The 13,768-nt window shown below is 47.5% G+C and overlaps 1 protein-coding gene across 4 annotated transcripts in view; it reads left to right on the forward strand.

Annotated features, from left to right (window-relative positions):
- Nucleotides 1-13,768, forward strand: part of CCDC88C (coiled-coil domain containing 88C) — a 142,059-nt gene that overhangs the window by 40,313 nt on the left and 87,978 nt on the right. For all 4 annotated transcript variants that reach the window (XM_073578163.1, XM_073578165.1, XM_073578164.1 and 1 more), the window contains exons 13-20: nucleotides 75-256; nucleotides 442-579; nucleotides 1,460-2,530; nucleotides 3,193-3,320; nucleotides 3,563-3,704; nucleotides 4,158-4,328; nucleotides 4,932-5,093; nucleotides 5,176-5,453. In XM_073578163.1, coding sequence (XP_073434264.1) covers nucleotides 75-256; nucleotides 442-579; nucleotides 1,460-2,530; nucleotides 3,193-3,320; nucleotides 3,563-3,704; nucleotides 4,158-4,328; nucleotides 4,932-5,093; nucleotides 5,176-5,453 — 2,272 coding nt within the window. The remainder of the gene's footprint in view (nucleotides 1-74; nucleotides 257-441; nucleotides 580-1,459; nucleotides 2,531-3,192; nucleotides 3,321-3,562; nucleotides 3,705-4,157; nucleotides 4,329-4,931; nucleotides 5,094-5,175; nucleotides 5,454-13,768) is intronic.

The raw sequence follows: 13,768 nt of genomic DNA on the forward strand, positions 1-13,768 counted from the left end.
CACATTACGGACAAGGGGTCCTGCTCTCTTCATTCTGTCTCCCGGTCAGATACTTACGACTTATTCCTTGACAGCCAGGAAATCATTTGTGTTTGAGCTGAACGAATCTGCGTCCAGTCGCATCCTGAAACTGGAGAAGGAGAACCAGGGTCTTCAGCAGATCATCCAGGAGTTAAGAGAAGCCTCCATCAATCTGGAGGAAAGCAACCTGAAGAGCCAGGAACTGGAGAAGGAGAACCAGCAGCTCAACAAGAAGGTGGGCAACCGGTGGTCGAGGTGACTGACTTCCTCCTCCCATGTGGCTTCCCCCACTTGATGGTTTTACGCTGATCCCAATAAAGGATATTGGTTATAACAACATGGGGGTTGTTGTGTGTGAAATGTGGGAGAAAATATGCAACCAATTAAAGAACTTTATTAATTTATTTTATTTGTTTTTAGATTGAAAACCTGCACATTCAGATTGAGAAGGAAAAACAGAGCAGCTCCGACTTGGAGAGTCTCAGCGAAGATTTACTTAAAGAGAAGGATAATCTCTCTCGAATTCTGGAGAATGTGAAATCTGAGAAGGAAAAGCAGGTCGGTAATGAGATAGTTGCTGTCATTTCATCAAACTTCCACAGCCGCACTCGTGAGGGTTCCTTTTAAAATATATATACTTTTTTATTATTCAAGTGTGAGTAGTAGTAGAGATAAGCTGGAGATGTGCTGGTACCTCGTAGAGAAGATAAGTATGTAAGTTAATACATTGGTGGTAGTGGGTTGCCTGGTAGCATCAATGGGGCCTGTGTCATCAGGCTATTCGTATGATGTCCACGCAGTGTGCTCTGCATTTTTTTATTTATTCCTTCATCATTTACTCTGAAATACTCGCTTGAATCTATGTTCCTCAAGACAAGTTTGACTGCTATCTCATTGAAGAGACAGATGCCCACTAAGGTTTATGGAGAAGGCGGAAGGGAGGAAAAGAGTGAGGCAGAGACACAAACATGAGTGCTGTGTTCACAGCTACACTGTTCAATACTGCTATATTATGTTGCGGTATTCTAGAATTTTTTTTTTTCTATCTCACGCCAGATGTAGATTCACAGTTACACTGCTTATGCTTAGTACACTGCTCAGTACTGCTATATAATAGCCTCCATGCTGCTTCTGGTAATGTGCTACATGGAGACAGGAGAGCAGGAATCCCTCATGTCTCTGTTTGTGCTGTGTATCATGACTTAATAGGAAGTCGTCTCCATACACCAGCTCAGAGACAACTGTGAATTAGAGAGCGAGTTAGCAGAGGGAAAACTGGTGGAAAATGCAGGATATAATGGTGATATAATTGCCAGAAAGTGTTATCCCTCGTAAAGACACATCTTATCCTGAAAGGTCACCCAAACTGAGAGGTGTCTTATTTAATTAATCAATGTAGTCAGACAATAATCCTAGATGGATATTTTGTTTTCTGTAGATTAAGGAGCTGGAACAGGAAAGCAAACACTTGTCCCAGGCGATGGCAACTTTAAGGCAAAGAGCCCAAGAAAGCACTGATTCTAGAGTCAAAGATGTCGAGATGGAAAACAAAATGCTCCATGAAACCATCTCAGACACCAGCAGTAAACTGAATGAGCTGGAGCATGAAAAGAAGCAGCTGCAAAAGGCGCATGATCAGGTGAAGGACAAGGCTGAACGTGTGGAGGAGATAGAGAAGGAAGTCCGACGGCTGGAGAAGCAGAATGAAGGGTTGGCTAAGAAGTTGTCCTCCATGAGGATCATTGAAGAAAAGGTGGAGGTTTTGGAGAAGGAGAATGGAAAGCTGGAAAGTGAAAACAGAATATTCAAGAAGTCTCTAGATACTTTACAGAATGTCTCTATCAGGCTGGAGGTTCTGGAGAAGGAAAACAAGCAGCTGGATGAAGAAAACGTAGAGCTCAGGAGAGCCGTGGAAGCCATGAGGTTCTCCTGTGCCAGAATCACCCAGATTGAAAGAGAGAACACCAAGCTCCAGAAGGAGAAGGAAGATCTGCAGAAGAACGTGGAAGTGCTGAAGGCACTGGGGAAAAAGTCTGAGCGTCTGGAAGTGAGCTACCAAGGCTTGAATGAGGAAAACTGGAGGCTTCAGCAGATGGTTGAGGCTGGAAATAAGAAAGTGACTGAGCTGGAGACCGAGCTTAAGGACACTGAGAAGGAAAATAAAGAACTGCAAAAGACCCTGGAGGAGATGAAGATTTCCAGCAAGAGGCTGGAACGGTTGGAACAAGAAAAGAGGATTGCGGAGCAGGAGATGTCACAGCTAGAGAAGGACAAGAAGATGTTGGAGAAGGAATCAAAGAGGCTTTGGCAGCAGGTAGAGCTGAAGGATGCCATATTGGATGACAACACTGTGAAGCTAGCTGACCTGGAGAAGGAGAGTAAAACACTAGAGAAGGAGGTTTCCCGGCTAAGGGAGTTGTCTTCTAGAACCCGAGAGCTAGAAAAGGAAAATAAAGACCTGGTGCAACAGATGACTGTCGATAAGAGGACACTGGCGACACTAAGAGAGGTACGAGCTCAGCACATTACTGATATTAATGAGAAAAATTAGGAAACCTATTGTCTCTCTGTGAAGAGGATGAGTTAATAGAGGATAATACTCTGTTCTGGATCCTCATTGTGGGTCCAAGCCGTGGAAAATGGCCTTTCTACAAAGTATGAATTGTCTAAAGTGGGGACATCTTCAAAGTGGTTTTCCTCATTGAAGTCTAGGCACATCACCGCTGCTCTGGCCTCTGTGTATTGGCTGCAGGAGTTACATCATGATTACAGTGCACATCACCACTGTGGCCAATCACTGATTCTGGTGGCTTATGTTGTCTACATCCGCCGAGCTCAGGCGTTTGCTGCACTGTGATGTGCACTGTTGTCGGGATGTCACTGGCGCAGCCAATGCACAAAAAAACTAAGCAGTGCACTATAACAAGGGAGACAGTGAACCGTATTTTACATTTTGGTGTGGATTACCTATGTGGCTATATTTTTCACTGCATGACTGCATCGTGCTCAGCTAAATGGAAATTAGCAGAGCTTTTAACACAACTTTGAATGAGAGCAGCATATGATAATCTGCATTATTAGTGGAGTTTTTCTCTAAAATATTGGTGTGTAGATCAGATGGCAATTCATTGTACACCTGTCTATGTTACTAACTCGGACCACCATCCACAGGATCTAGTCTTGGAAAAGTTAAAAACCCAACAAATGTCAAGCGAGTTGGACAAACTGAGCCTGGAACTTGAGAAGATTGGGTTAAATAAAGAGTTAATGCTGCAAGATGAAAACAGTAATGCTGAAAAGTAAGTGATCCCCATGTACAAAAAGCGCTTCAGTTCAGCTTCTGTCCCCAGTGGTATAATAATATGGCATCTAAAGATGCATGACCTGAGGAGGGAGGGCGGGGAAAGATGACTGTAATGGTTATGAATTGGGCTAAGTTTCGGTGCCGAGTCCTCACTTCACCCTTGGTTGTATTTCTAGACAAAGACGTGAATACATTTATTTAAATGAGCCGATATTAACACTGTGCCGTGTTTTACAGGAAATACAAGATTCTGGAAAGTAAGATCGAATCAACACTAAAGACAACTTTGGCAGTAAAAGAAAGTAAAATCCTTTCGCTTGAGAGTCAAGTGGACGAAGTCCGGAAACTTAACCAGCAGCTGCAGAACGAGCTGAATTCGGTAAGACGCTGGGGATTGGGACTGTATTGGTATATTCATTTTAGACATTCAGTGTATGTCAAAAGCATACCTGGTCAGGAACTGGTGTTTAAAGTGTTTTCTGATTCATTTTATATGAGATTGTAGGGGCCCTTTAAGACCATTAAATTCTGTAGATGAAAGCAGAATGATGATTAATCTCCTATCGTGATGAATACGGACTCTGCCATGTATATACAGTCTGAACAGGAAACCTAATCGGCACCATGAAGGGTCTGGCCATCACCAGCAGGGGCAGAGGGCACCAGCGAAGCATGGGAGAGTGACATTAAAAGAAGAAAGTCGGATTGTAGATTTGGTTGGTCATCTCTTGGGGAGCAGTTTCGTAAAATGTCAGGCGATGTAATTCTTCTGTCCCAATCATCTTGTCCTTTGCTGCTATGGCCACTATATTTGTCTTGTCCAATATTTCAGGTGAAACAAAACCTCGAGATGAAAAATGAGACTGTAGATTCAATTGTCCAGAATTCCCTGGGTCGGAGCATCCAAAAAATCCACGGCACAGAGACCCTGGAGAACGGACAGCCGGAGTGCACACGGGAGCTGTGGAGGGCGAAGGACCGAGTCATCGAGGTGGAGCGGGATGTAAGTTATTCTCTTTGAGGAGTTTCTTGTTTATGTCTATTATAACTCCTTAGGGTAAATGGTCATCAAAATGTATATTATGTTATTTATTCTGAAACCAGAGTTCCAAAACCTCGGTTTACCCCCATCTGTTTATATTTGTATGATACAGTTCTGCTTCCCGTGTCTGCTATTGTCTGCAGCGCTGATCACATGGACAGCACTTCAGTCAATCAGCTCAGCAGTTCTTCCCAAGTAGACGCCATGAGTCGCTGAGCTCAGTGATTGGCTGCAGAGATGTCGACGTTGCAAGAGTGATGCAGACTATAACAAACTCCGTCGAACGCGGCGCAGACTATACCAAACTGCGTGAATCGCGACACAGACTTAGTGCTGGACCTGGGAAACAAGAGTGAAGTACTGTTTTTTTTATTTGGAAAACCCATTTAAATCTGTCTCCCACAGGCTCCCCCTAGTGGTGGCTGCGCACAGACAGATTTTTCAGTGTTTGTAAACCAGAAAAGGCCTGGGAATGACCGGCATAGGTTGGCCATTCTTATGAAGTAATGTATGTTTAGATTTTAAGCAAATTTATTTATTTTTGTTCCTTTCTGTTTTATGTAGAATGCAGCTTTACAAGCAGAGAAGAAGCTGATGAAAGAGCAAGTGCGACATCTGGAGACTCAGAATCATGCTCTTAACAACCAGATTGGGTCGCTGCAGAAACAGATCACTTTCCTGCAAGAAAACAATACAACTCTGCAGACGCAAACTGCAAACCTGCAGGTGAGAAGCTGCAGGGACAACACTAGGAGGTGGTGGAGGTTTATATGTCGATCTTTAAGCCTTTTATATTAATCTTGTTCAGGTTGAGAGCTCGGCCGCAGCTTCCCAAAGTGTTTCCTTAACATCCCAGATCTCCCAGCTGCAGAGCCAGCTGTCTACCCTGGAGGGCGAGATCGACAAGGTGGCATGCCAGCGAGAGGAGGCCACCGCCAGCCATGACGCGCTGCTCCGAGATCACAATCATTTGGTCTCCCTGTATGAACGCCAGTCTGCGGAGTACGAGGGGCTCATCAATCAGCACAGCGCCCTGAAAACGCAGCACAAGAGCCTGGAGCAGAAGAACCGCAGTCTGGAGGATAGGTGGGTGCTAAATGGTGGGCGCTAAATGGTGGGCATTAGAGTTGAGCGACTTTTGGTTTTTTAGGGTCGCGTTTCGTTTCGTGAAACCCGACTTTTCCAAAAGTCGGGTCGAGCAAGATCGTCCGATTATAGGGAAAAGTCGGGGTCGTCCCGAAACACGAAACCCAATGTAAGTCAATGGGGAATAAAAGTCGGCAGTGAGAGGAGGACAGGAAACACACCTACAGTGCCCATTTGAATGCCAAAAGCATCAATTCTTCTTACTTAAGCTTGTCAACCTTAATTAACTTCATAATACAAGTTACGCACTGAAAAATGGGGGTTATTTGGCTAAAGTTGTGGGGGGGTAGGGCTGGCTCCAGGTTTTCATGTGCCCTGGGCGAAAGAGCGCCCCTTTAACACATAATACCACAACTCCTCATGCTCCGATACGGCAGAGAAATAGCGGTATAGTACAATGAAAAATACTTCACTTTTTACATCTCATGACGAGGCCCATCTATTTCTCCATACAGAATCATTGGTCCCATATAATGTTTGAAACAGTATATGATGAGCTCCACATAATGCTACAGTATATGTTGGTCCCCATTGATGAAGCTCCACTGTCTTATCGGCCCAAATAATGCTCCAAACATAATGGGCCCCATTTCTAATGCTCTAGTGTATAATGGGCCCTGTAAATGCTGCTCCAGTGTCTGATGTCCACCTTTGGAATGTTCCAGTGTATGGTGGGCACCATCTATCATTCTCCAGAGTATAGTGCTCCCCAAAAATTGCTGTCCCAACATTGAAAACAATCAAATAAGTCTCCTCGCTAGGGAATCCCTGTACTTGTCTGGACTCCTTGTCGTCCCCATCTTCCATCTCACTGCACAGTATTTCAACTTTGCAAGTGCTGTGATCCTGAGCAAGCAGGGGGGGGCCCACTCGTTGGCGACGGCACTGGCACAGGGCCCCTGATAGTACGGTGGTGTGTCTGATGGCGGGTGGGCCGAACCTGCACTTTCATCTGCAGCTTCCTCTTTGTCACCGTGTAAGATGGAACTGTATATGGGAAGGGTAACCTGAGTTTCATCAGGGTCAGATTCAGGCCATGTAGCGTGCGAGGGGAATGTAGTGGTCTGGGTCAATGTACCAGCAGATTCATCGAGCAGTGGCTGGGCATCAGTGCACTTGTGTCGCCCCCAGGAGTACGGTTGCCACAGTGGCATTACCTTCTTCCTAGGGAGTGTGATGTCATGCTTGGGAGCAACGAACGATCTCTCTAGCAGGTTAACTGATTGGGCGGCGTTATTCCCACGAGTCATGACCCTCCAAACAGCGTTCATGAAGGCAAAGTGTTTGTTTTACGTGGGCAGTATGGTTGCAAAGCTGAACCTTAAAGGAATGTCCAGAAGGGCACCACCAGGAGTGGAGCCTACGGTTAAATTCGACTCCACCTGGGAAACCTCAACCATGCCAGCTACAGAACAGATGCACACATTGCAAGCTTAATTCCGTTAACGAACGAGACTCCGTCATGCCCCGCGGTCCGAGTCCGGCTTACTAGAGGGACACGTGAGGCTCTGGCACATGAGATTGGCCAATAACTGGTGTGTCATGCCATTACATGTCCGTGGCTGCATGTGCGCTACACTGAAAAGGCCAGCGTTTGTCGCTTACAGGTGCAGATAACCCGCTGAACAACGTTACTGATGGGGATCACTGATGACAATTATTACCCGCGAACAATGATTTCCCAGTAAGTGCAGGTCAACCGCAGTTCCGGAATTAGGCCTAACCGTCATTCCTGAAAAAATGAAAAACTTACGTGTGCAAACCACAGGTGCTGTAGCTTGCTTAACAGCTCGCCAGCCGTTCTCACGCCCAGTATGGATTGCACGTGATTGCACAAAGGTTAGAAAGGGTACCGTATCCCCGGATAACATGTATGGATAGCGTACACATTCAAAATATATGTCTGTACATCAGAAGGCAGGCTCAGACGGTGTTAGGCCCAGTATGGATTGCACGTGATTGCACAAAGGTTAGAAAGGGTACCGTATCCCCAGATAACATGTATGGATAGCGTACACATTCAAAATATATGTCTGTACATCAGGAGGCAGGCTCAGACGGTGTCAGGCACAGTATGGATTGCACGTGATTGCACAAAGGTTAGAAAGGGTACCGTATCCCCGGATAACATGTATGGATAGCGTACACATTCAAAATATATGTCTGTACATCAGGAGGCAGGCTCAGACGGTGTCAGGCACAGTATGGATTGCACGTGATTGCACAAAGGTTAGAAAGGGTACCGTATCCCCGGATAACATGTATGGATAGCGTACACATTCAAAATATATGTCTGTACATCAGGAGGCAGGCTCAGACGGTGTCAGGCACAGTATGGATTTGACGGCCCAGATTACACGGCGGAGGAGCAGGGAGAGGTAAAGATTGCAAATGCTGGGGCCCTGCCCAAGCAAGGGGGGCCCACTCGTGGGCGTCGGTACTGGCACTGGGCCCCTCATAGTACGGCGGTGTGTCTGACGGCGGGTGTGCACCACCACCGTCAGAGACACTTGATTGCACTATGAGGGACCCTGTGCCAGTGCCCGCACCCAAGAGTCGGCCTACCCACCTGTCCAGGGCAACGGCACTCGCACGGTGTCGTGCGCTAGGTGGTGACCCCGGCCATGGGGGGGGGGAGGCAGCACAGTTAGGGAGTTTTAGAAAGTGGCATATGTTGATGTTGGACATTCAGCTGATGCAAAAGGCGAAATAGGTGAAGTCCCAGGAAGAGGTGGACCAAAGCAAGCCATTTTTCTGTCACCCTATGTGTCATCAGGGGAAGGTGGGACAAAATCCTTGGAAACCCATGCATGGTTCATTTTAATGAAGGTTAGATCATCCACATTTTGGGTTGACAGACGGGTCCTTTTTTCTGTCAGGATTGATCCAGCTGCACTGAAGACTCTTTCCGATAGCACACTTGCAGCTGGGCAAGCGAGCTCCTGTAAGGCATATTGGGCCAATTCAGGCCAGGTGTCCAGTTTAGCGGCCCAATAGTCAAAGGGGAATGACCTGTGTGGGAGAACATCGATATGGGAGGAAAAGTAGTTTGTAACCATAGTTGACAACTGCTGTCTCCTGTCACTTTCCATCGATGCAGTATTACCAGTTGTGTGAGCGGTATTTGAAAAATCAGTCCACAACATTGTCATGAAACCCCTGTCTCCAACGCCACTTCTGCTGTGTGCACCACGAACACCTCTGCCAAGCTGACCCCGGCCCGTACGGCTCGTGTGAGAACCATCACCGCTGCTGTGTGCTGGGAATGCCTCAAGCAACCGATTTACCAGAGTTGCTTGTTTATTAGCCAATATTAGGTCAAGGTTCTCCTGTGGCATGATGTTTTGTAATTTGCCTTTATAGCGTGGATCCAGGATGCTGGCCAACCAGTAGTCGTCATCGTTCATCATTTTGGCAATGCGTGGGTCCCTTTTTAGGATCTGCAAGGCATAATCTGACATGTGGGCCAATGTTCCCGGTGTCAATGATGCACTGCGAGTGCTGGGTGGAGGAGCACTTTCTGGCAAATCCACATCCCTCCAGTCACGCACAAACCCTGTACCAGACCTTGCCACGCCAACATTTTCACTTGCCCCACGAGATGCATCCTCCTCCCCTAAGTAATCATCCCCATCATCCTCCTCCTCCTCCTCTTCTTCCTCCACCTCGTCCAGGAGAGGTCCCTGAGCAGACAATGGCTGAATGTCATCAAGGATTCCCTCCTCATCTTCCTCCTCATCAACATTGGCTGCAGACGCCTGCTCCTTAAGGTGCGTCAAAGTTTGCATGAGCAGACGCATAAGTGGGACGCTCATGCTTAGGATGGCGTCGTCTGCGCTTACCAGCCGTGTGCATTCCTCAAAACACTGAAGGACTTTACAGAGGTCTTTCAGCTTCGACCACTGCACACCTATCAACTCCATGTCTGCTCTCAAAGTGCCTGGCCGTGTATCCTCCCACAAATGCATTATGGCCTGCCTCTGCTCGCACAGCCGCTCCACCATGTGCAGGGTGGAGTTCCACCTTGTTGCAATGTCGATAATGAGGCGGTGGTTGGGAAGGTGGAGCAATCGCTGCAGCTTCTGCATACGAACGGAGTGTACAGGCGACCGGCGGATGTGCGCGCACAGTCTTCGCACCTTCTGGAGCAGGGCTGTTAACTCCGGATAATTTTTGAGGAAGCACTGCACCACCAGGTTCAAGGTGTGAGCCAAGCAAGGTATATGGCTGAGTTTTGAAAGGGCTATGGCTGCCACAAAATTACGGCCGTTATCACTAACTACCTTGCCTGCCTCAAGATGTACACTGCCCAGCCATGACTCAGTTAGTCGCTTCAAGTACTCGGCCAGCACCTCGGCGGTGTGTCTGTCGCCCAAACACATCATCTGCAACACAGCCTGCTGACGCTTTCCACTAGCTGCTCGATAGGGGGACACATCGTGTGCAACAGTGGCAGCTGCAGATGGAGTGCTCGTACGACTGCGCTCTGTGGACGAGCTTTCGCTTCTGGAGGAGGAGGAGGAGGGTCGAACGCCTACAGCCAACTGTTTCCTATACCGTGGGCTAGGCAGCACTGTCCCACCACCGCTGTCCCCTGTGGACCCTGCATCCACCACATTAACCCAGTGCGCAGTGATGGACACGTAACGGCCCAGGCCATGCCGACTGGACCATGCATCAGTTGTGAGGTGCACCTTTCCGCTCACTGACTGCTTGAGTGCATGGACAATGCGGTCTTTCACATGATGGTGGAGGGCTGGGATGGCTTTGCGAGAGAAGAAGTGGTGACTGGGTAGGTCATAGCGTGGTACTGCATAGGCCATGAGTTCGCGGAAAGCTGTGCTTTCCACCAACCGAAAGGGCATCATCTCAAACGAGATTAGTTTGGCAATGTGGGCGTTCAAACCCAGTGTACGCGGATGAGAGACTGAGTACTTTCTTGACCTACTCATAGTGTCTGGGAGGGTGAGCTGGACTTGAGAGCTGCATATGGTGGAAGTAGCAGTGGACAGGGCGGACTGAGAGAGGGTTGATGATGGTGATGGAGTTGGTGTTCTTTCTGATGGCCTAGAATCAGTCTTTCGTTGATATAACAGTGGGATTCCCTGACTGCTATGGCCTTGCAACGACACCTCAACATTTGCTGCTGTGCTAACCGGTGGGCTTACAGTGGGGGAAACAATGTAGCGTTGCTGACTACCTTCTTTGTGATCAGTTGCACATGTGGCACTTGAGGTTTGGTGTTGTGTCCACGCTTGCAAGTGCATGCTGGTTAAATGTCTAAGCATGCAACTGGTATTCAAATTTTTCAGATTTTTCCCTCGGCTAAAGGTCTTTGCGCACTTCTTACAGATAACCTTGGCCTGATCATGAGGATTTTGGTCAAAAAAGTGCCACACTGCACTCTTCCTACTTTGGCAGACATTTTGCGGCCTAGCACGCTGTGATCTTTTGACCCTCTGGACAAGCTGTCCAGCAACTCTTTTGATGTTTGGAACCTGTCTTTGGAGTGCTCCGGGCCTGCCAGATAACAGCTGTTGCGATGTCGATGTCTGCTGTGGATGCTCCTCATCTGAGCTATTGGAAGCAGCACCCTCTTCCCCCAATGGATGCCAATCTGGGTCAACAACTGGGTCATCCATCACCTCCTCTTCTATGTCATGTGCACCTTCCTCTGTGTCACCGTGTATGGTGGTATAGTGTGCGGGAAGGGGCACCTGAGTCTCATCAGGGTCAGAATCTGGCTCTGTACACTGCGAGGACAATGTAGTGCTCTGAGTGAATGTACCAGCAGAATCATCCATCAGCGGCTGTGCATCAGTGCACTCCATGTCAGATTCATCTTGGCCTGGGTAATTCACCATTTGACTTGATAATCCAGGCATGGTATGTGAAAACAGCTCCATGGAGTAATCAGTAGTATGGCCTGCGTCATCCTTCAATCTTGGTTGGGGTGAAGGACACAAGGAAAGGTGTGGTTCATGAACGTGAGCCTCCAATGACGACTCAGTGCTTTTACTTTTTACAACTGAAGAAGAGGAGGCGATAGAGCTGGAGGCTGAGTCAGCAATGTAAGACAAAACTTTTTCCTGATGCTCTGGCTTTAAAAGCGGTTTGCCAACTTCTAGAAAACTAAGCGTTCGAGGCCTTATGTAGCCAGACGATGACGCAGGCTCAACACCTCCTGCATTCGGTCCTATTTTGCTCTTGCCACTACCATCAGATCCACCACCAACACCATCATTACCAGCTGCCAACCCCCGCCCAATTCCACGGCCTCTTCCACCAGCCTTCCTCATTTTTGGTAGAAATGTAGACAAAATCCAACAAACTATATAGTAATGTAAAACAAGGTACAAGGTGTCTATAGGACAGGGGAGATTTTGAATTTCTGCACACACTTGTGGACACTGGACACTTTTGGATTGTGTGAGGCCCAATGAATATCTGAGCGCTATGTGACGGGCTCGATGGCACAGCTGTGACCAAAGTGACTAGAGGATAAGGGAGATTTTGAATTTCTGCAGACACTTGTGGACACTGGACACTTTTGGATTGTGTGAGGCCCAATGAATATCTGAGCGCTATGTGACAGGCTCGATGGCACAGCTGTGACCAAAGTGACTAGAGGATAAGGGAGATTTTGAATTTCTGCAGACACTTGTGGACACTGGACACTTTTGGATTGTGTGAGGGCCACTGATATCTGAGCGCTATGTCACAGGCTCGTTGGCACAGCTGTGACCAAAGTGACTAGAGGATAAGGGAGATTTTGAATTTCTGCACACACTTGTGGACACTGGACACTTTTGGATTGTGTGAGGGCCACTGATATCTGAGCGCTATGTCACAGGCTCGATGGCACAGCTGTGACAAAAGTGACGAGAGGATAAGGGAGATTTTGAATTTCTGCAGACACTTGTGGACACTGGACACTTTTGGATTGTGTGAGGGCCACTGATATCTGAGCGCTATGTCACAGGCTCGATGGCACAGCTGTGACAAAAGTGACTAGAGGATAAGGGAGATTGGATTGCTTTTAAAAAAGCAGTTTGCAGAGCAGTGGGTAAACAGCAATGCCAGTCTGTCAGGAAGCCTTAAAAGGCAGCCCAACAACCAACACCACTGATACACCACAATATAGCCTCCCCTTGCACTGCACACACAGTGACTGGTGTGTTGTGCAGGCCAAATCGCTAGCAGCAGAAGCAGTTTTTTTTTCTTCTCAGCAGGACAAAAAAAAAAAATTGGGATTGCTTTTAAAAAAGCAGTTTGCGGAGCAGTGGGTAAACAGCAATGCAGGAATGTCAGGAAGCCTTAGAAGGCAGCCCAACAACCAACACCACTGATACACCACTATATAGCCTCCCCTTGCACTGCACACACAGTGACTGGTGTGTTGTACAGGCAAAATCGCTAGCAGCAGAAGCAGTTTTTTTTTCTTCTTCCCTGCCTAACGCTCTCCCTACAGAATCAGCAGCAACCTCTCCCTATGCTAAGATTGGCAGAAGTAAGATGGCGGTCGGCGTGCACGCCCTTTTATACCCCCTGTGACGCACACCAAAGCAAGCCAATCACTTGCATGCCCTTCTGAAAGATGGTGGTGACCCGTGCCTATGTCATCACGTTGTCCACAGTGTCCGTGGATCCTGAATGGCTGAAAAAGAGCGCAAAACAAACTTTTGAAACCCGACTTTGGCGCGTAAGTCGCCGACCTCGTGGGCGACCTCATCCTAGGGTCGGGTTTCGTTTCATGAAACCCGACTTTGCCAAAAGTCGGCGACTTTTGAAATTTTTCGACCCGTTTCGCTCAACTCTAGTGGGCATCTTTTTGAATGGATTGTACACTGAGGGAGATGCTACATAATTCGTCACACACTTTTAAGGGATTTTTTTTACCCAAAAAAGCTTTCTTCCAGAAATCATGCCACATTTGTGCACAGGTTATGTCTTTTATTGCAGCTCAGTCCAATTCACTTCCTTAGAGCCGATTAGCAATATTGGACGTCACCTATGGAAAGCTTCAGGGCTCTTCTTAGTTTAGTGCAGCGATGCTTTCCTAAACCTTGACCATTTTTCTACCTGGCTGCCGCACTTCATGTCCTCACAACTACCAACCCTTATCCTGGGAGACTTCAACATCCCCTTTAGGGGGCGTAGAGAGTAGAATTTCAATATTTGCAGAAGACACTAAACTCTGCAGGGTAATCAATACAGAGGAGGACAGCTTTATATTACAGGAGGATTTACAGTCA

Source organism: Dendrobates tinctorius, unplaced genomic scaffold, assembly GCF_039654945.1.
Source record: "Dendrobates tinctorius isolate UK_male_01 unplaced genomic scaffold, ASM3965494v1 ptg000058l, whole genome shotgun sequence".
Classification (NCBI taxonomy): domain Eukaryota; kingdom Metazoa; phylum Chordata; class Amphibia; order Anura; family Dendrobatidae; genus Dendrobates; species Dendrobates tinctorius.